General features: G+C 50.3%; 2 protein-coding genes across 5 annotated transcripts; both read right to left on the reverse strand.

The window, feature by feature from the left end:
• Positions 1–5805: 5805 nt before the first annotated feature.
• On the reverse strand, positions 5806–9608 carry si:ch211-256a21.4 (uncharacterized). Of its 2 annotated transcripts, none has more exons than XM_061222609.1 (3): positions 9046–9608; positions 7535–7750; positions 5806–6823 (listed from the first exon to the last, which is right to left on the reverse strand). In XM_061222609.1, the coding sequence occupies exons 1-3, from the start codon at positions 9218–9220 to the stop codon at positions 6507–6509; spliced, it is 708 nt and encodes a 235-aa protein (XP_061078593.1). In that variant the 5' UTR covers positions 9221–9608; the 3' UTR covers positions 5806–6506. The 2 variants fall into 2 exon arrangements, with proteins under 2 accessions (XP_061078593.1, XP_061078592.1); XM_061222608.1 differs by having other exon boundaries at positions 7535–7774.
• A 2025-nt stretch (positions 9609–11633) lies between these two features.
• On the reverse strand, positions 11634–25995 carry accs (1-aminocyclopropane-1-carboxylate synthase homolog (Arabidopsis)(non-functional)). Of its 3 annotated transcripts, none has more exons than XM_061222658.1 (15): positions 24739–25995; positions 21832–22475; positions 21527–21586; positions 20844–20914; positions 19357–19426; positions 19191–19257; positions 17728–17825; positions 17556–17633; positions 16719–16819; positions 15915–16004; positions 15779–15824; positions 14294–14435; positions 14061–14203; positions 13093–13246; positions 11634–12263 (listed from the first exon to the last, which is right to left on the reverse strand). In XM_061222658.1, exons 1-15 carry the CDS (start codon positions 25412–25414, stop codon positions 11872–11874), a joined length of 2832 nt encoding a protein of 943 aa, XP_061078642.1. In that variant the 5' UTR covers positions 25415–25995; the 3' UTR covers positions 11634–11871. The 3 variants fall into 3 exon arrangements, with proteins under 3 accessions (XP_061078642.1, XP_061078644.1, XP_061078643.1); XM_061222660.1 differs by lacking the exon at positions 24739–25995 and adding an exon at positions 23603–23737; XM_061222659.1 differs by lacking the exon at positions 24739–25995 and adding an exon at positions 22924–23008.
• Between the last annotated feature and the right edge of the window lie 1682 nt (positions 25996–27677).

A 27677-nucleotide genomic window follows, 5' to 3' on the forward strand; every position in this document is an offset into this window, starting at 1 on the left:
GTGGGCCGGATCTGCACAAATTCTGGCAGAAAGTCAGCAGTCCCAGGCGCTGATCCATTTACTCACTTCCCTGTTAGCGGGACAACTGAAATGCTCAACATTGTGGCAGCCTGTACAGGGCAGGGGAAGGGGGAGCAGAGTTTACTCGGGTGCGACGGCGTTTTGTGCCGAGGCTCCTGTTGCACTTCCGCTAACGCCATTGTTGTTGTGAAAGGAGGCCTTGTGTTCCCACTGCGTGTAAAGCAGAGCCCATTACTACGGACAGATGAGTAACTACACCGCCTCCTGTCTCTAACGCGAAGGCACTCTATATGCAAAGCAGCCTCACGCAGTTGAGGAAAACTGTGATTATATTAGTCATTTAATTTCCTTGGTTACAGTCGGAGATAAGGAAACTAACCAGTTTGCTATTGTGCGAGCGCCCGTCGATGAATATAACGTGGCGGAATAGCTTCATTGTCAGGCAGACGAGACGGCCAGTCTGTTGGAGAGCCGGCGCGCCCGCCAAACGATCCGACCGCAGACGGAGGGGAGCGAGTGTTGCGCTGGCACCTGAACTGCACAGGGGCGGTTCTGACCTTAAATGCAGAATCCTTCAAACACTTTTGTTTCTCTCTCTCTCTCTCTCTCTCTCTCCGTACAAGAGGCAATCAGCGGCAGAAGTCAGAACTGAGGCCCATTACTGCAAGCAAAGGCATGTTTAAGATTCCGCCGGAGCAGCACAGAGCAGATATTCGCTGAAGGACGTCAGGACGCGGTGTTCGCTCCTGACAAGTTCTTATTTAGAGCGGGAAAAAAGACAAGCTGCGGTCTGAGAGTCCCGAGCACTCCCCTCTTGACGACCGCAGATTTAGGCCGAATCAAATCGAGATTTTCGGTGATCGAAAGGATTTCAAACAATGTGGTGAAAGCTAGAGGGGACGGTGGCGCGTTTCGCAAAAGCCAATTTGCGTTGATGGGAGACAGACAGGCCGTGATTCGCCTGTCCGTCACGACACACAACTCATACCGATAGCCTGACATACTGGCGCCAGGCAGACTGCGACCATCTAGCGTCAAAAAGTTTCACATCTTTATTAAGCAACTGGACCACACCGCGCCACCTCACCTCTTCTTGACATCATCACCCCCCCCCCCCCCCCCCCCAAATTCCCTCCATCTCTGTCTCTTGTCTCCTGCCACCATGAAAGCTGTGGCAGAATTATAGAAAGCACTGAGGTGAAACTGAAATATGAGTCTCGCCTTACGTTTGTAAGCGCTGTTCCTTAGCAGAGCCGAATGAAACTGGATGTGCACAGGAAAAAAAATGAGCAGGATATTCTGTTGGCAGTTTCAGTCAAAACAGCATTAAGTATCTCAAATGTGGGAACATTCTAGAAAGGTCTGGGAACATTTAACTGACATTATGAAAACATTTACTCATTTATTTTTACACACACACACACACACACACTTAGATTCACCTACAGTGCGCACACACCCTCACTCAATCAAATACATACACGCACAGGGACACGCATACTCAAACACACCAATACACACATTAATAAACAATAAAAAAAACCGACAGATACTCAGGCTCACTCTCACTAACACGCACATACACGCGCAGAAACGGGCTCAGTTCATCTTCTTTGATTTCATTAATCATAAAATGGAGGCAGAGGGGAAATATCTTTTGCTTCATTCACACGGAAAGAAGACTTAACAAAAAAAATGTGTTACAACAGCGCCACCAAAAGGCAAAGCAGTGGAAAGGCACCTGCTCCGTCCCTCATGCATGCACGCAGGCAGGCAGGCAGGCAGGCAGAGAGAGAGAGCCGGGCTCTGGAATCTGATTAAGCCTCAACTTGTTTTGGCAGCCGGCATCTTTATTTATTTATCTCTCTAAGCACACACGTTTAAGTGGGTGTATAATTAGCAGGACAAGGCTGTGTAATTGAGCTCTAATTGAAATGAGGAACGCCAACGCGGCCTCGTCGTCGTTTCACGCCCGTCGCCGGGGCGTGCGCGCGTGTGTGTGCGCACATGTGTGTGTGTGTGTGTGTGAGCGAGTGATCAACACCACCTGGATCAGCCTGTCACTCAGGTCAGAGATCCACAGAGGAGGGTCAGTGGAGAGAGCGATGATGCACATGCGACGTAGGACAGGTCAGGAAACGCAGAAGAGAGGTCAAAGGGCAAATGGGTGTGGCCAATAATTAGTACACCAGGACAGAAGCAAAAGTCACACCACCCCGAAACAAAAAAAATGGCCAGAGTCAGTCATTTTGTTTTTCCAATGGAACACGAGTCATACACGAGACATACAAGCGTATGTCCTCTGCATTTGAGCCATCCTAGCTACTGCGAGAAGTGGGGGAGCCACAAGGCAGTTCCCATGGATCAACTCCCGTTCTGAGGGCCAGTGCCTTGGTCAAGGGCAACCGTAGTACACCTAACCTGGCATACATGCCTTTCAGCATGGGAAGAAACTGGAGTGCCCAGAGGAAACCCACCCAAACACAGGGAGGACACCGGAACCGTCCGGAAGCTCCTTCTCGCAAGCCAACAGTGCCAACTGCTGTGCCGCCCTTGTGATCGGTTTCAGCCATGTCCGGTTGCGGATGGCACAAGACGAGCAGCCATTACAGGATCACGGACATCGCGGTCCCTCACCCCCGTCTGACCTGCACGGAGCGCGAACACACCAGGGGGGGGGCCACGCCGATCACAAACCCCTCTCGTTCCCACGCTCATTTCACTCGAGGCTGTTCAGTCAAAGGCAGCCGTTTCTCGACCAAAGCTCAGCCCTTCATTAGCGTTGGATGGACGCGTGAGGCTAAGGGGCTCCCCCCCTTACGCCCCCTTACGCGGAGAGAGCAGCAGGCGTTCGCATGGACCTGCCGATATAATCGATGGGCCCTCACTCGCCCCTGTTTGTTGAGATGAAACGGGGGCGGCCGGGCGGGTCCACTCGGCATGGGGATCGCACGGTCAGGTTTCCACGACCTTTGAAAGAGCGCTGCGTCCTCCACAGCCCATAATTAAGCGCTACCCTATTGGTAAATTGAAAAACAATTCTCAGAAGATTTAATAACCGACTCATTACTCGCTGCTATTAGGGTGGAACTGCCTGTTAATTAGTTCAAAACCTGATTAATGCCCAATTATGGAGAAGCAGGATCAAATGAATTCTCTCACTTTAGCGGGATGGGGTGAAAAAAAAAAGAAAAAAAACCCAAACAAGAATAAATAAATTACGGCAGTGCGGCTTTTTACATCCTCTGCCGAGCGGCTGATAAACACGGGTTGGCACGGGAACGAAGTATCCAATCAACAGCCACGACCAAAGCTGGACATCTTTGAACGCATGGGGTGGGTGGGGGGGGGAGAGACTTAAAAATTATAAAAGGAAAAATAAAATAATAATAATAATCCTGTGGGAGTACTCCGTAGTTTGGACTCCCGCGTGGAAACTTTCCCAAATTTTCCCCAAAGAGTCCCAAAGCTACATCCCCCCCGGGTGGGCTGGGCAATGAAACAGAAGCTGAGAGACAGACAGAGAAACCATCCTGCTGCTAAAGATCAGCCATCTTTGAAAATAGCCATAAATTGTGCAGACGACCGTCAACTGAACTGAGAGCGAGCAAAGAATTTAAAAAAATAAACAAAGACAGGGGAGCTCGAGTGATCCAAGAAGTAATACACAAATAACAGCATGCGCTGGATGAAGATAATTCCTCATATATTCACTGAACTTCTCTAAACTCAAATCACTTTTTTTTTTTTTTGTGATTATGAGGAAACTCCCCACCGATGTACAGCACCTACCTGGGTGATGCACGGCTGCCATTTTGTGCCACACTCACCATACCATCATCGGGTTTATGAACTGTTATTAAACTGGTGAGGTTGGGGATTTTGGGGAGGACCCCCGGGGAACCACCTGACTCTTTGGCAGGTGTCATTATGGTTTCGGTTTTTGGTCATTGTGCGCAGGAGTGGGGGTGTGTGTACACACTTACTGTATGCATGTGTGTATGTGTGTGTGTGTACACGCCTACTGTATGCATGTGTGTGTGTGTGTGTGTGTACACGCCTACTGTATGCATGTGTGTGTGTGTGTGTGTGTACACGCCTACTGTATGCATGTGTGTGTGTGTGTGTGTGTACACGCCTACTGTATGCATGTGTGTGTGTGCGTGTGTGTACACGCCTACTGTATGCATGTGTGTACACGCTTACTGTATGCGTGTGTGTGTGTACACGCTTACTGTATGCGTGTGTGTGTACACGCTTACTGTAGGCGTGTGTGTGTGTACACGCTTACTGTATGCATGTGTGTACACGCTTACTGTATGCGTGTGTGTGTACACGCTTACTGTATGCATGTGTGTGTGTACACGCTTACTGTAGGCGTGTGTGTGTGTGTGTATTGTTTCGTATAGCCGCCACCATCAGCACTTTAATTTAGTTCCATTATGTATATACGGCCTTACAGTAACCTTTGATCGTTAACAACAAATTACCTCCATAAGACAGTTATTTCCCAGTGCCAGGTGTGCACATCTATTCCCAACAAGATCAGTCTTCTGAGAACAGTGAAGATTTCAGCCAGTAGGCCAATATTTTAGGGTCCTCTTTGCAGTCAACGTGGGGGGCAAGGGGGGGGGGCACTGGTCCAACAAAAGTCACTATATTACATGAGGTGGGGAGGGGGGGCTGAGTGGATCTAACCACATGCACCCCTTAACAGCAAAGCCCTGACTAAATATAGATACCCTGTTCACACTGGGGCAGTCAGGTCTCAAATCTCAACTGCCTTCCCCATCATTATACCAAGAACCAGTGCTTCAGTGGACTTTTAAAAGCCCCTTAAAAGTTAAATAGTGATGCATTACCCAGGGAAGACAACAGATGATGTGACACAGCACATACAATCCCATTTCGAACAAGATCAATTTTGCCACACCAGAAGTGATGGAAAATAGGTTTCATATCATGGTCAAAAGCAGATGAAAAATGGATAATTAAATAGATAATTGCAAATAGCCCCCTACTCAGTCATTCATAAAGGACTTCCAGTTCCAGTGAAATGCTAATGTTGGCTGTGAGAGCCAGCATAAAAAGGCTGTTGATTACCTTGCTCAGCAGAAGGGGGCGCTGTTGTGACACAAAAAGTGATTTCCAACAGTAAGAATTTGAACGCTCATCTTTGCATGAGAACACAATGTACAACAAATCACGAGGGCCTGTCAAGTTGCGGTTTATTATAAAACACATTTAACAGCATAACCTGTACAAGGAGACAATTCATCCCTTTTTATCATGTCTGAAATTAACAGCAATTTCTACAAAATAATTACAATAAATATCTAGCATTGAACTGTCACATAAGATAAGATACACTTTTACATGACAAGCCTTGCAGGAAATATTAGTACATTTTCATTGTTAAATTATTCTCTTTTTTCTCTCGAAACAAGTAGAAAAGTGACAATGATATTCTAGTGTGATTTATATGGGGAGGGCTTTAATGAAGAACATTATAAAGTCTCGCCTTCACCATATACTGGCACCATGGGAAAGGTAAGGACAACAAGAGTTAAAGTTCATGACCTTCTCTTGCTCTCACAAATGAGAAAACGCATAGAAATGAGCACAATGTAACGTGTGCACAGACACACACACATGCAGATATCCGTACAGAGACAAAGACACGAGCGCACACACACACAAGCACAGAGACTAACACATGTGCCCACACAGAGATACGCGCACACACGCACGCACATGCATACATAAATGAGCACAAAGTAACATGTGAGCACAAACACACGCACGCACATGCATACATAAATGAGCACAAAGTAACATGTGAGCACAAACACACGCACGCACATGCATACATACGCACAGAGACAAACACACGTGCGTGCACACAGTCGAAATTGAAAAGTTTTGCTTGCCACATGCCCTCAAGAACACCCCACAAATTCCCGAGCACGCTCTGGCATTGTCTTTCATTAGGAAGTGGTTTCACACTCCTCCTCCTCTTCATCCTCTTCATCCTCTTCCTCCCAGCAGACAGTGGCTCAACCCAGGTCCATCATTAGCTGCCTGGCGTAGCTGATGGCCGTAGCCACAGAATGAGGTCCGCTCCACAGAAACGCCAGTGTGAGGTTGTCTCTTTCCTGCCCACACGCTGGTGAATGGACAGCTCCATTGAGAACGTAGTGAGAGGGCTGCCATGAATTCTGACCCACGGCGTGCCCCTCGAACCATCCTCGGCCCCCACCCCGTTAACCAACCCCAGTTCAGCCAACCGGACAGCAGGATCGGGGTCGAAGACGCTCAATAGACCAGTCCTCCGAGCCAATCGGAAGAAAGTGCGTTTAAGTTGCCCCTCCTCCGAGCCAATCAAACAGGGGCCGGTGAAAGTGTAGTGAAGTGCCCCTCCTCGGAAACCAATCGGGCGTGAGGACGAGTGAAAGCGCGTTTTGAGTCGCCCCTCCAAACCGGGATCAGGGAAAGGACATGTACCTCTTCTCCCCGCGGAGGAAGGCGGAGTCCGTCTGGGCGTGGCCCTCGCTGAAGGAGCGGGGGTCGTAGGGCTGACACGCCCTCACGCGCCACCACTTCTCCGCTGCCTCCCTCAGCTGTGGCAGGGGGTCGGGCACCAGGCACTGCTCCACCAGAAACACGCCCGGCAACACGCCCAGCAGCAGCGCCCAGCCCAGCGCCCCCAGCCAATAGGAGGAGCCCAGCGAGCCCGGGTCAGCGCTGATCTCCTCCCAGTGCTGCTTAGTGAAGAGGGACCAGCACACCAGGAAGAAGAACCCTGCCGATTGGACGAGAGGGGGAAGTGAGGAACACCTTTGGCCAATCAAATCAGCCGACCGCAGCTCTGTCCTCAAAACACAATGACAATGGCTGTGTTCGAAACTGCATAGGTGGCACACTGCTCCTACTACACTTAAATGAAAATCAACCTGAGAATTAGTATGAATAGTACGCTAGTATGTAGCCATAGACACGGACAAAGCCTACTATCGTTCCAAAAGAATGGAAAAGAAATACTGGAGCTCCTACAACTGCTTATTTTCCGTAAGTTCACCTGCCCCTTTGCGGTCCTGTACTCGACTAACGGTGTTCCTATCTTTGCCACTGTGACCGTTTTGTCCCTGGTTTTACAAGCATTTACTCCGTGTTCTGTCATTCTCATCATCTGATTTATTTTATATCGTCTGTCTGTAACCACGTACACGAATACAGTGTGTGCTGCTGGCTGTCTTGGCCAGGACACTGATTAAAAATAGATTTCTTTTGGTTAAATAAAATAAATAGATGCTGGTATCGTTATGGACAGTATAATTGTGGTTGAGTATAACGCTGTATGCCACAATATGATCCGCACAGCCGTTGGGCCCTTGAGCAAGGCCCTTAACCCTGCATTGCTCCAGGGGAGGATTGTCTCCTGCTTAGTCTAATCAACTGTACGTCACTCTGGATAAGAGCGTCAATGCCATTATTGTAATGTAATGCACTGTACCTGTGGGAGCCAGCGTGATGAGCATCAGGGTGGTGGGGAACAGCGCCTGCCCCACCATGAGCAGGGCGCGGGTGTTGGAGTAGGACCGCACTGTCTGGCTCGTCCAGCAGCAGGCAAAGATCAGGCACAGCAGGCCCGAAGCCAGCGCCATGAGGAAGGACAGCACCGCAAAGACCTGCTCGGCCTCCAGGGCTGGAGAGAGGGAGGGAGTGGGGGCTGGAGAGAGGGAGGGAGAGGGGGCTGGAGAGAGGGAGGGAGAGAGAGAGAGAAGAAGGAAGAAGGTGGTGAATAATGGTGGAAGGTATGCGCTGTGCCTCCAGGCGACTCTTATTCCGTACCCGTCTCCAGAACATGCCCCAACCCGCCAAACCGCCAGGAACTCCAGCTGCTACAGCTGTGCGGCTCCACACAGTTACAGCCTGCCGGAGTCTCAGAGCTCTGCTCCCTCTGTGAACACTTAACACGGCACCAGAGTCCAAAACCTCACTGACACCCAGCTCAAAAAGGTACCGCTCACCTTCGGCGGTGTCGTGATAGGTTCTCTGTTTTAGAGCCATGTTTTCGATTGGCAGGTTTTTGTATGGGATGAAGGATCGCCATTTGCTGAACCAATCGCAACCATTTGCTTCACACAACCACACAACCACACAAGAATCCCTGATGTATGTTCTCAAAAAAGCCCCACTTATTCCCTGGGGTTCCCAAAGCTGAGGGCCCAGTAAGACCAGTCAGATCAGAGCTTGGGGAAGTCCCGGACTCAATCTGTCCAGACACGGTTCGGGAGAGCAGGTGAAAAGTAATTAAGAGTGAAAACAACCCAGAGGGGCCAGGAACAAGCCAGCACGTGCTCACACCCTCAAATTCCTGCTCCTCACACTGGCCCTCACATCCCCCCGCGGTTATTCTCAATATCCACCCAGAAAAAGCCCCTACATTTCCGTCAGCGGTCTGGATTTCACTAATCTTAGTAACAATTTCACTGGACGGAGTGTGGGCGGGGGGCTTTAACTTTGACCTTAACTATGAGTGACAGATCGAAGCGTCTTCCCCGATTTCCACCCACCAGCACAACAGTCACGGGGCGCAGTTATCACCCGCCAATCAAAGCCAATCAATCGACTGAGGCAGATCCCAGAGTAAATTAGGAAACTAAACTATTGTTAAACTAAAAACAATCAAAGGTGCAGGATTTTTGTATTACAGCCATAAGTACAGGCACCCTATAATGACTTCAGATATACACTGAGCCTCCTTTCATTATAAAACAATACCTCACAAAGTTAAACACAGAATCGTGCTGCGATATGGAACTGTTCCACGTCAAGCAGGGACATGTGTACAGACACAGAGAGACAGAGAGACAGAGAGACAGAGAGACAGAGAGACAGAGAGACAGAGAGACACACACGCACACACACACACACACACACACACACAAACAGATAGAGACAAAGACACACACACACACACAAACAGACAGAGACAAAGACACACACGCACACACCACATACCTTGGATCGAGTCAGTGCCCGTGGTGGTGTTCTCCGCGGTCCACAGCCCGCGGCCCCCGAACCAGCAGGGCGTCCACACGGCGTAACCCACGGACAGGCACCCCAGCACCCCCACACTGGCCTCCGCGAAGCGGAACCGGGTTGCCAGGTCGTCCAGCTCCAGGGCCTTCATCATCTTCAGGCTGAGAGACGGGGGAACACACAGCAGACCCGGTGAGCACCAACAGCAGCTCTGACAGGGATGTTACAGCAAGCCCAGCCACGGGGAGGTCCTCAGACCAGCGCGCTTCTCCGCTCCGAGACGCCAGAGAAGCTCCAGATCCACAGCGACGGTGAAATATTTCACAACACGTACTCACCGCTGAGAGTTCTCGTTTCGTTCCGTCCGCGCAGGTCCGTTGCGAAAGGGGCTTCAGAGACGAGCAGAGACGACAGGGCGGACCGTCTCGCTGGACGAGTTGGAGCGTTACTAAACGCACGGAGAACGCCGCGGGTCTCAGGCTCGCTCAGACACGTCCGTACGTAGCGCCACACGAGCAGTCAGGACAGCGAATGAGAGCACGAGCGACCGCAGCGCCACTCACCTCCGCCTGACGCCTCCCACACGCCCCGCTAGCCCCGCCCCTCCGCCGGCCGTCATACGACACCGAGCCCCCCTGCAGTGGAAATACCCGCCCCGGCCCCCACTGCGGTTATAAACTCTCCAGGACCCCCCTCCACCCCACCGTGACTCACAGCTACAGTAGGCCGCGGGGGGAAAGTGAAACCCACCCCCCCCCCACCGCAAAACAGAGGAAATGCCATGCAGGCTTTGACAGGGACTCGCAAAGCTCCTACTGAACGAACCGGCTTTTTAAAACAAGTATTGTATTGCTTCGGCAACAACGGTTGATTTCCATACATACTAATAAAGCCGTCTGAATTTGAATTTGAGAGAGGAGAGGGAGAGAACGAGAAAGAGAAGGAGAAAGAGAAAGAGAGAGAGCGCACTGTTTCGGTCTGATGCATGACCGGCAAGACGTCATCCAGCGGCAGAACGAGCGCACGCACACTCACGCTTCTCCACACCCTGCCCACCGGCGTAGACGTCACCTGGGTTCAGTAGCACATATTCGGGCCCGGAAACCCCCCCCGCAAACGAAAGTGACCAATGAGGCGCCGCTGGGGTGGGCGGGGTTAAAGATCACAGTAGCCGCCACGGAAACCCGACTTCGGCAGGGGCGCACTGTAACCATGACGATATACTGTCACAGTGGCATTTCCACACGGTGAGCGGTGAGAACACCCTCTCACCTCAGCGAACGCCCCCCCTCTCCCCCCTCCAATGGGGAAAACACGTCGACCCCCCTCCCGCCCCCCCGCTTGACCTGACAATCCAAAAAAACATCCGCAACAACAAGCTCTCTTTCACTTTCTCAACCGGTCGCAAAATTACCGAACTCTCCTCTCGGCGAGAGAGAAAGTCCCCAAAACTACAGTAATTTCACTTCCCCCCTCCCTAAGCATCCAGCCACAGACGCTAAAAATCTAAACGCAGTTGCGATTTCCCTCGACCAACAACAAACAAGACTCTTTCACAGCCCAGGGATTCTCAGCTGCAGTGACACTTCAGCACTTACTCCTGAATCATATCCATCTGTAATCTCCCTCTGGGATCAATAAAGAATAATCTATCCATCACTCCCCAAATGAATCCAGCCCAGATCTGATGCATGTGGCACTAATAAGCCACTGCATTTCATTCTCAACATACCTCTGTCAGACACCGTATGAAAAAATATAGATTTAAAAAAAAAAAAAAAAAAAAAAAAAAAAAAGGCTTTTCATTGCTCTCGGATGTGTGAAGGCACTTTGTATGATAAAATATACTTACTCAATATCCATCCAAGGGAACTAGCCAATATTGCACTTACATCAATCTGGGTCACGAAAAAAAGAACACATATCTGGCTGTAGTAGTAAGTTTCGAGATTGGATTCAGAGAACAAGGAGCCGATTAACATGTATAGTGTATCAGGCCCCATACATTTTATTTAATATAATTTTAACTGGGACCTCCTGCAGTACTGCTACTGACCCCTAGGAGGGCCCTAACTGAAGAACCAGAAGAATCCAAAAAAGAAAAGGAGTGTGAAGACTTGAAAAATTGTGTTTCCCAAAAGGAAAAAAAATAAGGCAAGCAGGAGGCCATTGGGGCTTACGTTACCGGTTACCCCTCTCGAGGGGTAATAATTATTAACGCATTAAACAGCGTGCAAAGACCGGTCAACTGCAGCCCATGAAGGTAGCATGGCACGTTAATACCTGCCGGAGTCCAAGCACCAGACCCGAATTTCATTTGACCACCGACGTCAAAAACATTCATTTCCATGACATTGGGAAGCGATTCATTTCACAAGACTAAATTTCAAACAAAGAACTAATTTCTGCGTGCAGACTTTTATAATTTATAGTCAACTTTATTATCACGTTTGTGGCTCATTATGGGTGAAAAAAAAAACAAACCAAAAAAAAAAAAAAAAACGTAGGCAGCACAGAGCTGAAGCCGTCAGTACATATACAGGGAAGGGCGAAAACTGGACTGAGTTCAAAGGTCAGGCTGTGAAGCTCGTCAGTAGGCCTGCTTCAGCCAGCAGGGCCGGAGCACTGCGAGATGGCCGAAGGTGAACGCTACCATAGAAACCAGACACCCTGACGAAGGCCCAGTAACGACAGAGGAGCGTTTCCCCCGGTGACCAGCAGAACCAGTGGGAGTCCAGAGCGGACGGATTTAACGGCCGAGGGAGCTTCTCTCTCCCCCCCACCCCCCCCCCCGGGGGTCCGGTTCTACTTCCTGGCTCGGTGAAGCAGGTCCCGAAACACGTCAAAGAGCTCCGGATCCTCCCCGGCCGACACCTCCGGGGTGTTCTTCTCCAGCCAATCGCAGGAGCGGATCTGCCGTCTCAGGGTGCCAATCAGAGAGTCCAGGGAGGAGCCAGAGGCCAGCCGAGAGGATTGGCGGTCCAGTACGACTAAATCCTCATCGACCAATGAGGCGGAGGCGCCGGCGCCGGGGGGGGCGGGACTGTCCCGTTTGGACGCGACCTCATCAGCGCCGTTCCCGAGGCCCGGTGTCTGGTCCCCGTTCTCCAGCCCCCGCCCCGGTCCCACGGAGACCGCATCCTGCTGATCCGACACCCACCCCAGCTCCGCCAGGGCCTTCCGCAGCCTCTGCATGCCTGGAGGAGGAGGAGGAAGAGGAGGAGGAGGAAGAGGAGGAGGAGGAGGAGGAGGAGGAGGTTACAGGACCGCATCACCTGCACACTGGAGACTGACTGACATCTGAGACACTGACTCAGACAGACAGGGCAGAAGGTACTGACTCAGACAGAGACGGGTACAGACACTGACCCAGCTGCAGACAGACAGGGACACAGACAGAGACGGACAGAAAGGCAGATACAGGACCCAGCCGCAGGTACAGACAGACACGGACACACGGACACACGGACACACGGACACACGGACACACGGACACACAGACACACAGACAGACGGACACACAGACAGACGGACACACAGACAGACGGACACACAGACAGACGGACACACAGACAGACGGACACACAGACAGACGGACACACAGACAGACGGACACACAGACAGACGGACACACAGACAGACGGACACACAGACAGACGGACACACAGACAGACGGACACACAGACAGACGGACACACAGACAGACGGACACACAGACAGACGGACACACAGACAGACGGACACACAGACAGACGGACACACAGACAGACGGACACACAGACAGACGGACACACAGACAGACGGACACACAGACAGACGGACACACAGACAGACGGACACACAGACAGACGGACACACAGACAGACGGACACACAGACAGACGGACACACAGACAGACGGACACACAGACAGACGGACACACAGACAGACGGACACACAGACAGACGGACACACAGACAGACGGACACACAGACAGACGGACACACAGACAGACGGACACACAGACAGACGGACACACAGACGGACCCAGCCGCAGACGGTCCTCCTGGTCGGTGAAGATGATGCGGAACCAGCCGGGCGTGCTGCAGCTGAAGGCCTCTCCGGGGCTCACCAGGATCTTGTGACGCAGGAAGCAGCGCCACAGTTTCCTCTCCGCCGGGAAGCTCTGCTCTGACAGCACCTGGCCCCGCCCCCCGAGAGCACGTCACCAATCACGCGCACCGAGCATCTTTCACCCTCAACAGCACCCTTTTGCTTGAGGTTCCGACCGAAGCAAACTCCGTGCTACCCTCTAAACTCCCTCCAATGGACCCATTTCAGTTTGCCTTTCTCCAAACCCCCTCTATTAAAATAAAAATATATTTTTCAACTTATTTCATTTTTTTAAGTGAGCGAAATAGAGTGGTTAAGGTACATGACTGGGACCCACAAGGTCGCTTGATCCCCGGTGTAGCCACAATAAGATCCGCACAGCCGTTGGGCCCTGAAGCAGGGTCCTTAAGCAAGGCCCTTAACCCTGCATTGCTCCAGGGGAGGATTGTCTCCTGCTTAGTCTAATCAACTGTACGTCGCTCTGGATAAGAGCGTCTGCCAAATGTCAATAATGTAATGTAACAACTCACACACACAGAAGGTTTGTGATTGCGATTGGTGGCCCACTCTGTTCCCACAGAGCCTACCCAAAAAAGCCACATCTCACCAAATCAGCATTGCCCAAAAGCCTCACTCCCTAACCAAGACCAGCACCAAGAACCTGACCAGCCTCATGAAAGATATAACACTGACACAGCCACAGAAAATCCATCCAAATGAGCAGGGCGTCACATTCAAAATGGCCGACCATATACCACATACCACTATTTACCAAACATTATCGCTCATCAGTGCAGAGGCTCACATGGTTTGTGAACAGCGGGCTTCACTCTAGGTGCGTTAGCGGGGCCTTTTCAGGCCGTTAGGACCCCCAGCTGCTCACACCCTCCCCCCAGCCTCACCTTCCTGAGGTCGGCCCAGATGAAGAAGCAGGCGGGCCGGTTCAGGAAGGGGATGCCCAGGCTCCGGAGCTCTCCGGAAATGTAGCGGTGCGCGGCCTCCATCCGGGCCCGGTTCTGGGGCAGGAACTCCCGGCTGACCCAGTCTGGCAGGACACAGCGGAGGGGGGGTGTTACTCACACCGTCGGGGAGCTCAGCGGTCGGTGTGCGTTTTCGTTTCGGGGGCGAGCCGTACCCCGGTCTCGGAGCAGCATGGCCGCCTGGTGCTGGGCAATACCCGCGATCACGTGGAAGAAGCCCAGATGGGCCATCGCCGACAAAACGTCCTGGTTCTGGGAGTAGACCACGCCCACACGCAGTCCGGCTGCTGCGAAGTCCTGTACGGACACGGACACGGACACGGACACGGACACGGACACGGACACGGACACGGGCACAGGGACACGCACAGGGACACGCACAGGGACACGCACAGGGACACGCACAGGGACACGCACAGGGACACGCACAGGGACACGCACAGGGACACGCACAGGGACAGGGACAGGGACACGGACAGGGACACGGACAGGGACAGGGACAGGGACACGGGCACGGGCACAGAAATACAGTTGAACCTCTTGCCCACATCTGCATGCTTTTATGCACTGGGCTGCTGCCACATTATTGGCTGATTAAATATTTGCATTAACTGGTGTACAGATCTACCTAATAAAGTGGTCACAGTGTACACGCAGACCTGTTGCTGTAAAGTCCGATAACGACACAAATATGTACATACAGTGAGCCCGCAAGTATTTCCACAGCAGAACAATTTCTGTTCTCCTGGCTCTGTACTCCAGCACATTAGACTTGAAATGAAACAATATGAGGTTAAAGTGCAGACTACCACCGTTAATTTGAGGGTATTTACATCCATATTGGGTGATCCGTGTAAGAATAACCTTCTGCAGAAGTACAAGCAGTTTCTGATTAGACCAGTGTATTCTATAGCTTCCTTGGTGCAGGTATAATAAAGCTTTCCGTATCGAGTCTTGATTCTAGGATCTGGATTGCCTTTGGCAAAACTCCTCATGTTGGCAAATGCTAAAAACAGACTCCAATGAAAGTCAAGGAACTAAGAGCCTGAGAAATTTGAAAGAATACTCGGCAGCCAAGTCAACATTGGTCTTTCTGACCACAAGACCTGTTAGCAGAACTTTGTAGGCTCTCTTAGGTACTCCTTAGCAAGCTGGAACCTGGCTGTCCGGTTTCTCAGCTTTCCATTGGATTTGCATCTCGCAGTGTAACCTCAGCAAAGTCTGTGAAGTCTTCCACAGACGAGTGCCGGAAGAGTGTTTCTGATCTGTAAGCCAGGTGTTTGGGGGTTTTTCTTCATTAAAAGGTGAGAATTATTCAGTCATCAACTGTAGAGGTCTTCCTTGACCTACCAGCCCCATTGCAAGTACTGAGCTCATTGGTGTTCTTAATGATGCGGGAAATGGAGGATTTTGGCGAGCCTATCATTTGGTCTTTGTCTTAATTCTGAACCTCATAATACCAGATATGGATGTAAACCCTCAAATTAATGGTAATGCATTTTCATCTCATCTTGATCATCTCATTACAAGTCCAATGTGCTGGAGATCAGAAATTGTTACCACAGTCCAAATACTTACGGACCTCACTGTACGTACATGCAGACACACGCTCCTGTCAGGAGAGACACGCACACACTCACCTTACTGAGACCCCACAGCACATGTGTCCGTTGGGCATCAGGCAACCTGTCAACACAACCAGAGGTTACCACGGCAACAGTCACAGATGTCCATTCCGGTCACGACCCGCACTGCCACCGTCAGAGGTGAGCTTACCTGGCAAGGCTGAGGACACTTTGGAAGGCGGCTGATTCGCTGAAAACCGACAGCATGTACACCTCATCAATGATGGCGTGGAGCTCGTGCCTGAGAGAGCGAGAGAGTGTGAGAGAGTGTGAGAGTGTGAGAGAGAGTGAGAGTGGAGGAAGAAGGAAGAAGGTGGTGAATAATGTTGGAAGGCATGTGCTGTGCCTCCAGGCGACTCTTATTCCGTACCCGTCTCCAGAACATGCCCCAACCCGCCAAACCGCCAGGAACTCCAGCTGCTACAGCTGTGCGGCTCCACACAGTTACAGCCTGCTGGAGTCTCAGAGCTCTGCTCCCTCTGTGAACACTTAACACGGCACCAGAGTCCAAAACCTCACACACCCAGCTCAAAAAGGTACCGCTCACCTTCTGCAGTGTCGTGATAGGTTCTCTGTTTTAGAGCCATGTGTTCGATTGGCAAGTTTTTGTATGGTATGAAGGATCACCATTTGCTGAACCTTTGTATGAACACACACACACACACACAATGTAGGTTCTCAAAAAAGCCCCAGCGATCAGGCTCTCCATGATCAGGAGTGATGGAGTGTGACGGAGGATTGTGGGTAATGTTCATCACTGCTGTGTCCAGTTTCACTGCTACTGAACAGGACAGCCAGATCGGCGGAGAGGCTGAAGCTGAACTAACTGGCCCCAAATAGGAGAGGAGCCTCTATTGGCCCTGATGGCTTGTCTCAGGCCCTGTCCCCGTCTCATCTGGGGGGCCCCCAATCCCTCCCCCCGGCCCACCTCCTGCCCCGCAGGGCCGCCACTCACCGCTTGGCAAACTCCAGGAAGGCGGTCATTTCCTGGCCGGAGTATATTTCTCCCAGAGGATTGTGGGGGTTCATGAAGATGACGGCTCTCACCCGCACACCCTGGGAAGGAAGAGCGAGAGGTGTGTGGTGAGGCAGCACGTGTGCGTGTGTGTCTGCATACTGTGCGTGGGTGTCTGCATACTGTGCGTGGGTGTCTGCATACTGTGCGTGTGAGTGTCTGCATGCTGTGCGTGTGAGTGTCTGTATGCTGTGCGTGTGAGTGTCTGTATGCTGTGCGTGTGAGTGTCTGTATGCTGTGCGTGCGAGTGTCTGTATACTGTGCGTGTGTCTATACTGTACACACGTGTGTGTGTGTGCCTCTATACTGTACATGTGTGTGTCTGTATACATTAGACTACATTAATGTCATTTGGCCGACGCTCTTATCCAGAGAAAGGTACAGTTGATTAGACTAAGCAGGAGACAATCCTCCCCTGGAGCAATGCAGGGTTAAGGGCCTCGCTCAAGGGCCCAACGGCTGTGCAGAACCACCGACCTTGCGTACCCCAGCCACGTACCTTAACCACTACGGTACAGGCCGCCCTGTGTGTGTGTGTGTGGGGTGTGTGGTGTGTGTGGTGTGTGTGGTGTGTGTGTGGGGTGTGTGTGTGTGGGGTGTGTGTGTGTGGGGTGTGTGTGTGTGGGGTGTGTGTGTGTGGTGTGTGTGTGTGGTGTGTGTGGTGTGTGTGGTGTGTGTGGTGTGTGTGTGTGTGTGGTGTGTGTGTGGTGTGTGTGTGTGTGGTGTGGGGTGTGTGTGGGTGTGTGGGTGTGTGGGGTGTGTGTGGTGTGTGTGTACCTCTGCCTTGGCCTGCTCCATGGCCTGCTCCAGTTTGTCGGTGGTGAGCAGAAAAGGCCGGCCCTCAGTGCCGCTCGGCTGGGGACACACAGAGTGGGCGGGTAAGAGCGGGGCGCCATGGAAATGCAGAGATCCGCCAGGTGAGCCCCGCACACAGCAGACGCACACCTACCTCGCAGTCCAGGTGTGTGTGAACGAGCCGCACGCCACTGTACAGCCCCACGTCTTCCTTGATCGAACCGTAGAAGGGCGTGGGGATGAGAACAGCATCTGCAGACAGGCAGACAGGCAGACAGGCAGACAGGCAGACAGGCAGACAGGCAGACAGGCAGACAGGCAGACAGGCAGACAGGCAGGCAGACAGAGACAGAGACAGAGACAGAGAGAGACAGGCGCACAGAGACAGAGAGAGACAGGCGCACAGAGACAGAGAGAGACAGGCGCACAGAGACAGAGAGAGACAGGCGCACAGAGACAGAGAGAGACAGGCGCACAGAGACAGAGACAGAGACAGAGGCAGAGGCAGAGGCACACAAACACACATGCATACATGTACACAGAGGCATACAGACACGCACGCAGAGACAAACAGACACACACAGACATGTACAGAGAAACAGACACACACACGCACAGAGACACATACACACACAGACATGCAGACACACACACACACACAGTGGTTAAGTGGCGTTTTAAAGCCTTGAGGCAATATCAGAAGGGTTAAGTGCATCCTCTCCTCTGTATTGGCACCGGCAGCCTAACCCTCCTCAGCAGATAAAGCTCTGTAAATGAGCCTCATGTGGAATATAACCCGCACACTCCACCCGGCTGGGGTCATGAACCCTCACAGAACTACAGAGCACAACATGTCCGACAGAGAGAGAGCAGTATCTAAGGGCAGCAGACACATCCTGACTTACATTCATTCAGTACAGCAAATACCCCAAGCTAAACAGAAGGTTGCTGATCAGGCATTAAACATCAAAAAGAGAACCATTCAACCAGCCCCCCTTCCCAATAGACAGTTACTTCACACTCTGGGCAAAACCCTTTATAATAAGAAACTAAGAATAAACAACTCTCAGCACTACAGCACACATACGGAATATTCCCCTCTGGACATTTAAGCCTGATTTATACTTTGTCGCACAACTCGTATGACAATGACACTTTCAAGCGAACCGCGTACGTGAAAAGTGTATGTTGACCAATTCAGACCAGCTCCCAGCTTGACCTGGGTCGACCAGTTCAAGCCATGTTTTGACTAGCGACCAGCTCTGACAAGCTGCTAGACCAGCTTTATGACCAGCTTAGACGTGCTGGTTGACCACCTCATACCCAGCTAGACCAGCTTTATGACTAGCTTAGACGTGCTGGTTGATCAGCTCATACCCAGCTAGACCAGCTCATGACCAACTTGAGCAGCTCAATTCTCAAGCTGGACAAGCTGGCAAAGCTGGATTTTACAGTAGGGCTTTCACCATCACCCATCTTCCTCTTTTTATACAGCAAGGAGCATGTTGGGTATTTCCCTTTTCGTAAAATATAAATCAGGCGTAAAGTACCCATTCAGCGGCGTGTAAGAGCACCCATAGCTCTCCCTCTCTCTCTCTCTCTCTCTCTCTCTCTTACCACCAGGATCGCAGATCACCGCGGTGATGCAGGAGAACAGGGAAGTGCAGCCGTTCATCACAACAACCTGCGCCGCAGAGACACAGAAGAGTTACGCACAGTGTGCCTGCGTGTACACACACACACACACACACACACACACACTCTCTAAATAAGGCACACTCACATTCTCAACCTTCAGTGGACTGGAAGATTTGGAGTACTCAGTCAGGAAACTGGCCACTTCCTCTCTGAGACTGCAGGGGGTGACAAAGGCGCAAATCAGGAAGGCCAGGGGCCCACACCAGTCCTGGCCTACGGTCAGTGATCCACACAGGAAAACAGTCAATTCCTATGGTACGGAATCCCTTATCCACTGCTTAACACCTGACAGGAAGTCCTTCACTGAAACTGAAACTGAAACTGCAAACGTGTGCATGCGTACACACAATACACTGACACAAGCACGCACACATGCTTACGGTACGGACAACTTAATTCCCCTGACCTAACAGCCATGTCGTGCCCAATCTGGTCAAAAGTCGAAGTCTCATGGCCAGAACTTTGACCCTTTGAACATACAAGATACCTCCGAATCTGTATAACATTATCAAAATAATCACTTTATTAGACCACTGATTAACTGCTCCATATTCAGCAGCTGCTGCGAAATCATTGGTGGATCTTGCAGCATACCGGGAGCTGCCCGCATTGAGCCAACACAACGATACATAATGACATAAGAACTTTGCAATGATAAATATTATAACACAACATAACAAAACAAAAAGCATATGAAAGAGCAGCAATATGAAGATTTGCGCTCCAAGATGCAGTTTGGCCAACAGTCAAAAGGAGCTTTTTCTGCAGAGGCAGATTTGTGCTTGGTGTTGCCCAGGACAGTGAAACGAGGTGAACAGCCACAGCCCGTCACCCTGAAGCGCTTCACCAACACAAACCTGCCTGGAGCCAGGGGATTGGACAGCACCAAAACTCTGGGGTGCCAAGAATCCCTCCGTAAAAAAGAAAATGTAAAGAAAATTCCAATTCTTCACAGGCAGATGCGACCTTCGTGTTACATGGTTGGCATTTATATCCCGCCTTTATCCAAAGCACTGTACAATTGATGGTTCTCATTCACCCGTTCATACACACACTCACACACCGACGGCGATTGGCTGCCATGCAAGGCGCCGACCAGCTCGTCAGGAGCATATGGGGGTTCAGTGTCTTGCTCAGGGACACTTCGACACAGCCCAGGTGGGGGATCGAACCGGCAACCCTCCGACAGCCAGACGACTGTTCTTACCGCCTGAGCCATGTCGCCCCGAACCCTAAATTAAAACATTTACATTTCAATACATGTTCATTTCAATGAAGATTTTACATCTCCCTGAACAGACGGATGTGACCTGCGCCTTACATCCCCCTTAACAGACGGACGCGATCCCAGCGTCCCATATGATCACGTGCCTGTTTTTCCACCACACACGACCGTTGAAATGCATTGTGATTCCTAGGCCTTTCTATGGCTTTCCTATAGCGCGCCTTAATCCATAATGGGTTAAAGAGAATCAGGCCTGAGTGTTCGAGTGGTGAGTGGGGGGGGGGAAAGAATCATATGAACACAAATGCACAACAAAAATATATGGAGCGGGTTAGGAGGTCTCATACAAGCAATGGCCCCTCAGGTCAGGGTACTCCAGGAGAGCTGGAGCCACGTGCAACATATCTGCCTGGGTCAGCTGGAACAGGGGAGGGAGAGAACCACAATCACACTTCCTTCTACATGGGCACATTTCTCTCTAGAAAAGCACTTTGAGCAGCATTTTATCATATGACTGGCGCTGCATAAATCAAGCATTGTTATGAATACATGCATGTTTGTTTCCGATATGGGCACCTTATATGAACATTGTTTTCCGATATGGGCATTTTATATAAACTACACAAATATTTATAGTTTTCCTGACAAACTATGACTTTTAAACACATCGAGACAAACACGCAAAGGCTTTCCTTTATAGAAAGTGTTTTCCGGGAAGAAATTAGCAGTATAATGGCATAGGCCCATCAATAAGGCATGAATAAAACACTTACTACACTTTTTAAATAAAATAAGCCACTAATAAAATGTCAATTAACACTTAATCTGTTGGCTTGTTTAAGAGAGCCAGCTCTAAAACCATTTAAGGGACGTGCACTTTGAAACAAGCTGCTAATATCGAGCCGCCGTCATATTTCATTAATCTGATGGCGCCTCCTAGTGCCGGCTTCTCAACTGCCATTACTCGTTGCCACGGTGATGACAGTTAAACAGAATTTTAGACAATTTTGGGACTCCGCCCCTTCCTCACCCGTTTAGACAGCAGGTCGTAACACAGCTTGTTCTCACTGGTTCCCAAATTGATGATCCCCTACAAAACAAAACAATAATAATAATAAATGGCGTTTCAGTAACTATTGCCCCGTCTGTGAGGAGAATCTGTTCGGACAGACTGTGACATAAATATTTATTGAAACCATAAAAGGAATTAAACCAGCCACGTAAACAAATCAGGCTGTCAAACAAATGGACGGACACAACAGGGTGTGAACAAAAGGCTATTTTCGGGGGGAGGGATGAGGGGTGGGATGAGGGGTGGGATGAGGGGTCACCTACGTCGCGGTTGCTGTCGAAGTCGTGCTTGTCAGCCTGGTACAGGGCGAAGCCCTCGTGCAGAATCCCCACAGCCTGGTCCATGAGGTTCCCGCGGGACGACAGGTAGACGCTGTCACGGGGCGTTTGGGCGTCGCGTTCGGGGACGGCGGGGCCAGCGGGCTGGGCGGGGTTTTGGGCGGGGGTATGGGCGAGGTTTTGGGCGGCCCCGGGGCAGACAGCCGACAGGGCGGAGGCGAAGGCGGTGAAGAGGCGGAGCTCGTGCTGCCGGTCCTGCTCGGCGCGGCGCGCCTCCATGCGCTCCCTGCGCTCCTCGGCCTCCGCCTCCCTCTCCATGCGCGCCTCCTCCAGCGAGATCAGCCGCTCCTCCGCCACGCGCTGCCAGCCCAGGAAGCGCACCAGGGCCGCGTCCAGCCCCGCCCGGGCCCGCCCGTCTCCCGCCGCCCCGCCTCCGCACCCCACGCGCCTCCTCTTCCGCTGCCAGAGCGGGGCCGGCCCCCGGGGCCCCCGGGGCTCCAGCCCGTCCCTGTCCCCGTCCCCGTCCTCCCCTCCTCTTCCTCCTCCTCTCCCTCTGCCCCCCGCCGCGGGGGGCCCCCCCGTGGAGCCTCCGGTTCCTGAGGAGCTGGCCATGTTCTGCTCGCTGTAGCCTGGGGGAAGGGACAAAGGTCACCGTGCGTAACCCACAGGAAACGCCAAACATTAGGGGGCGACATGGCTCAGGCAGTCAGAGCAGTCGTCTGGCAGTCGGAGGGTTGCCGGGTCGATTACTTTATTAATATAACAGATACACGCACATCGACCAGGGTGCAAAGGCAATAGGGTAGATAATTAAAAGTATAGAGCCAGTAGTTTACTTTGAGAGTACTTTGACCTGACAAAGATCCATCATAGGTCAAAACGTTGTTGGGTACCAATAAATAATTATATTGAGCTCGGGGTGTGCAGGCTCCACTCTAAAGTAGTAATCTCGACTACTTTTTTTGAAATATTTCAGCCATTTTAAAACCCAGAAAAACTGTGTGCACATAGTTGAAATGTGAAAATACTACAGTGCGTGCGTGAGGAGATTGAATCTGCCATCTGGAGTTACCATACCGTACACTACAACACAAAACCGCAAACCCCAGCATGGAAAGCAGATCAACGGAGGCGGCCACGTGCACATGAATAACCGTCTCGCCTGCAACACACAGGCTTTACAGTTCTAAATAAATAAAAAATGAAAAAAAATGTCGAAAGTGTTCGAATTATGGCATTAGATCTTTTTATTAAAATGAAAGTGTCCCTGTCAGTTGGCATAGCCCATATTTTACTAGCCCACATAAAATGGTATTTCTATTGAATAGCTCCCTCGGGTTCGTTTCAAACTAAGCAGGACGACCGGCCTCTTATTTGGCTTTTTTAAAATTTGAGACGTGGCGTTTCAGTCCACGGTGAGCATGTAGTTCTGTGGGAACAATCTTTCGGTTTTTAGCCCGCCGTTCGCACGGCTGATTTGACGCTATATCCTTGCCGTCAGCATGGTTTAAGGGCTTGAGATATTCGACTATATACCAGTATTTAAAGGAACACCGAGTCTCTTATGAAGCGTGAAACATTAACCAACGAAATATGAACGCAAATATGGAGGACCGTAAAAACGAGCCAAGTTCACATATACTGGGCTCGAGCTGCATCGCCTCACAAACGTGCGGCCAGTGTGTGCCTGACACTAAAGACAACCTAAATTATTTACTCGAGCGCTAATCAGCTGGCGATTGCATGCAATGCCTACCTTTAGTCAAATCTGGCCCTTGAAGATAATGCCGCTGGTTTTCATTCCTCCACCTCGAATCAGCTGCTTTTATCCTTTACGAAGGAATGTAGCCTAACTTCTGACCAATCAGTGACAACATTGAACTATAGCCGAGATCAAATCACGGTCCTCCACCCTCCCTTTACCTGGTAGTCATGTGTGAAAACAGTCTGGCTAATTATCAGGGAGAAGAGAAAACCAGGGGAGATTTGGATTTGAGGTCCAGATTTGATGATGGGCTGGACTGTGGTATCAGGTAGTAGCTACCAGTAGGCCATAACCGACAAGGTGGGCCAAAAGAGGTCAGCAGCGGCAACCAACCCTGTTCCTGGAGATCTACTATCCTGTACGTTTTCACTTGGCAAACCTGTCAGCAGCTCTGTGCAGATCCTTATGTGTTGAACGATGTGTGCTTTGTTAAAGGATTGAAGTGAAAACCGACAGCAGTGTCAAACTCTATAGGCTACGGAGGGTCCCGTGTATACGGGTTCTCATTCCAACCAATTGATGTTGCCTTTATTGATTACAATTACTCATTCAGCCATATGCATTTGACTGCAATAGAGCACAAAAGCAACAGTTGTTATTTACAAAACACAAAGATTAATGTCACTTTATACACATTATGTGCACCATTTCAGCAAATAATTGAACCAATTAGCCGATATAATCAAGATCTGAGGCTGAAATAAAAACCTGCATGCACACGGAATAAAAACCAGCAGGCCGCGGACCTAAAGCAAGAATGACAACACACTCTCAAAACAAATGTGTGGAGATACAACACAAAACGTGTCACTTTTTAACTAGCATCCATGTCTAGTTAAGGACAACATATTTTGAGTTATTTTCAATACTGTGAAAAAATACGTCTGTTTAAAAAATCCCCCGGCTAGATAATACATTTTTATTTGTGAAGCGCATTTCACAAGTTAAAAGCGCTGTATCACACGGGCTATGTAATTGTAACACAAAATAAGTAACTTGTTGAGATATTAAAACGCCATTTCTGAGTGCAGATATGAATTGTAACTGCCAAAAGAAAATACCACCAATAATCAGTTTTGATTATGAGGGGAAGACCACCAGTTCTACTTCCAAATTTTTCCCGTTACCTGAAGGAGAAAAGCGGGCGTTCTCTACCCCTTCTCCGCGTCCCATCTCCGTCAAGTCCTCCTGATCAAGACCCAGAGATTTACTGTCGGCGTCTGGTTCGTCTCCCGGCGCTATCTGGTATAGCAGCTCGGGCGGCTGCGGGTCCGAGTTCAGCAGCCCGTCGTCAGAGTCCACGTCCTCACGTTTGATCTCCAGTAGATCCCCCGGCTTGGGCGGGTGTCCGAACAAGAGGGAACCCGAGGACGGGGAGCCGAACGCAGCCGCTGGGAGGTTGTGCAGGAGGAACGCGTCCGAACCGGGCGCTCCTTGGAGCACTTGGTGGGATATGACAGTTCCCCCCAGGGAAGAGTACGAAACAGACGGCCGATTAGTCAACACCCGATCCATTACTTCATAGAACTTCCACGTCCGGCCCCCGCGCACGGTCTTTTGATTGTCCTTGATGCGCCGATAGTCCAGTTTCATTTTTTTTATTTTCTCCCTGCATTGGTCCCCGGTGCGGAGAATTCCCTTCTCGCGCAGAACCTCCGCAATCCGATTGAAGACGTGCTGATTTCTCAGACAACTCTCCAGCTCAATTTGGACGGAGTCGTCAGCCCATAGCTGGAGCAATTCTACCACCTCTGGATCAGACCAGTTGCTACCCCGCTCGTACTTTTTCCCACGAAAGTCCATTTTTTAGGGGGGGGGGGCCGGGGCCGGGGCCGGCGAACAGAATAAATCGAAAAAGTTCACACCTGGCAGTTTTTATACCAGCTAACTACAGTTGATGCATATGTACCCTTTTTTTTTCTTTCAAATACACAACAAAGTTAATTGGCAAACCAATTAAGAACATTAGCAAGTTAGCTAGCAAGCTAGTTATTTTCATAAGCCTTGTATCACATAATTAGAATAGCTAATCAAGAGGTGAATTAACGTAGCGTTTCCTAGCAAGCTTGTGAATGATTCATATGGGCGAGCTAGGAAACCAAATGTGTCTTGACAGTCAGCTAGCGATATCAAAATAATTTCTCCCAGGTCTAGTAACCCGTGCCAACATGCAGAGACAACAAAACGTAAACACAGTGACCCAGTGACATCGGTGTCTAGACGGCGCGATGTGCCTGAGGTTAAGAATCTCAGTACCTCCCAGCCCCGGACTAAACCGGTTCAGATCGGATTCTTCCAGGATAAGTGTCGTGCATGTCGTCTTAAGCGATACATTTCATAATTTGATGTAGGGAAATAAAATGGGAGAAGAACTGTGTTGGGGAAAATTGCACGAAATTACATCCGGGTTGACGGCACATGCGTGCTGTCCTTATTCCGGGATAACTTTGGTCCGTGTCAGCCACTGCAAGCTGTCGGAGAGGCAGCGAGCGCGTGAGCAAGCGAGACAGTGCAGATTGTGTTGCTCATTTCCTCCCCCTTGTGGATGAAGTGGCTCACTGCACTCAAACGAGTCGACTGGCAGAGGAACCACGAAATAACTTACTCAGATGACGCCTCTGCGGTCTGAACGAAACATGAATTTAAGTAAATGAATATGAAGGCGTTTATCGAGGTGTGCCTTCTCACAGCCGAATGTCCCTAATCTTTTCTCTGAAGGGCTTTGTTCAACTTCAATGATAAAACAAAACTGCATGGACAATGATTTTCTCCCCTGCAACATCATTGGATTAATATTGAGCAATTACATAGTTTTAAAATTAAATAATATATTTTGTAAGAATCTTCCTGGGAATAATGAGATCGGCACTGCTGAATATCTGTTGCAGTAGGCATTGCTCCAAACTCTTAACTCCTGAGATATATTTAGTATTATTAAATATATCTCGGGAGTTAACATTTTGACGCATACATATCTTTGTGAGCCCTGATGAAAGCACGTTGGTGTCAAAACATGGGCTTTTTATCAAGACATACGTTTTTGCATTTAACATTAGGGTGTGCAATACGAGTGAGCGGTCTCTGTTGAAGTTGCTAGTCCGCCCGATGACGTATTGTCGACAAACTGCTCCGCTCCGCTCCTCTCCTCATCTCCACCAACCCAAACTCCATCCCAGAGTTTATTTTCATTTAATAGAAGGGAATGTGAATATTTGTCTCTGCGCTCCAGCCAAACGCACGCAGCCCGGAGCTCTGTATCTTGGCCAAAGTTCGATGTCGTCGGTGATAAATCGGGACAGTAAAAAACGAGAGTCCCAGTTGGAGGACCGGCTTCGCCCTTAAAAGAGCTTTTCACAGAACTCCGCTGCTTTCGTCCCGAGCCGACCTTCAACTGAGGTCACGGCTGTGAAAGGGCTTCAGTGAGGCAAACAAGCTGGTAGGATATATCAACTCGCGCTTCGATGCTACAAACCCACCGCGGCGGTCTCTCATGAACATACAGCCAAATTAGGCCTTGGTCGAGCGCAAAGTCCGTCCAAAAGATAAACACTATATTGCTCCACTGTGTGTCTGCTTCAGTGGGGGGAAACAGCAAATGATTACAGTGCTGAAATTATTCCTGACTCCAAATGCCTTTCTCTGCAGTTTCGAGCAGGATTAAACATCAAGTCACGGTCCTCAAGGTCTGAGAACTGTTGGTTTTCCAACCCCATTTCCAACCTGGGAGGCAGTTGTGAAGAGTCTAATGACCTGGGAGAAAAGAGAACCAGGACTGAATTTGGATTCAATTTGGATTCAAGGTCCAGATTTGATTATTGCCGGTTTAGAGGGAGGAGATGTCACATTCCTTTAATTCAGTGGTCTCAAACCCGCTGCCACAAAGGGCCATTCATAAGCAGGTTTTAAATTAATGCTGCCTTAATTGATTCGAATTACTCATTCAGCCATATGCATTCTGTAGTTGGGAGCACCAGTGTAGCGTCTGTGTTGAACATTAGTTTATATAATTTAGATAAAGCATTCTTTGATTCGGAATGTGCATGAGTTGTTCTGTTAGCGGTGGTGG

This window comes from Conger conger, chromosome 15, assembly GCF_963514075.1.
Source record: "Conger conger chromosome 15, fConCon1.1, whole genome shotgun sequence".
Lineage (NCBI taxonomy): Eukaryota > Metazoa > Chordata > Actinopteri > Anguilliformes > Congridae > Conger > Conger conger.

Coding starts and splice junctions, on each gene's coding strand:
- si:ch211-256a21.4 (XM_061222608.1), bottom strand. CDS start 9,220: ATGATGAAGGCCCTGGAGCTGGACGACCTGGCAACCCGGTTCCGCTTC. Junction 7,775..9,045: donor GGGCACTGACTCGATCCAAG/GTATGTGGTGTG, acceptor CCCTCTCTCCAG/CCCCCTCTCCCTCCCTCTCT. Junction 6,824..7,534: donor CATCACGCTGGCTCCCACAG/GTACAGTGCATT, acceptor TCCAATCGGCAG/GGTTCTTCTTCCTGGTGTGC.
- accs (XM_061222658.1), bottom strand. CDS start 25,414: ATGGACTTTCGTGGGAAAAAGTACGAGCGGGGTAGCAACTGGTCTGAT. Junction 17,826..19,190: donor GGTGATCTGCGATCCTGGTG/GTAAGAGAGAGA, acceptor GCCTGTCTGCAG/ATGCTGTTCTCATCCCCACG. Junction 13,247..14,060: donor TCTGGGCCGACCTCAGGAAG/GTGAGGCTGGGG, acceptor GGGCGGGGCCAG/GTGCTGTCAGAGCAGAGCTT.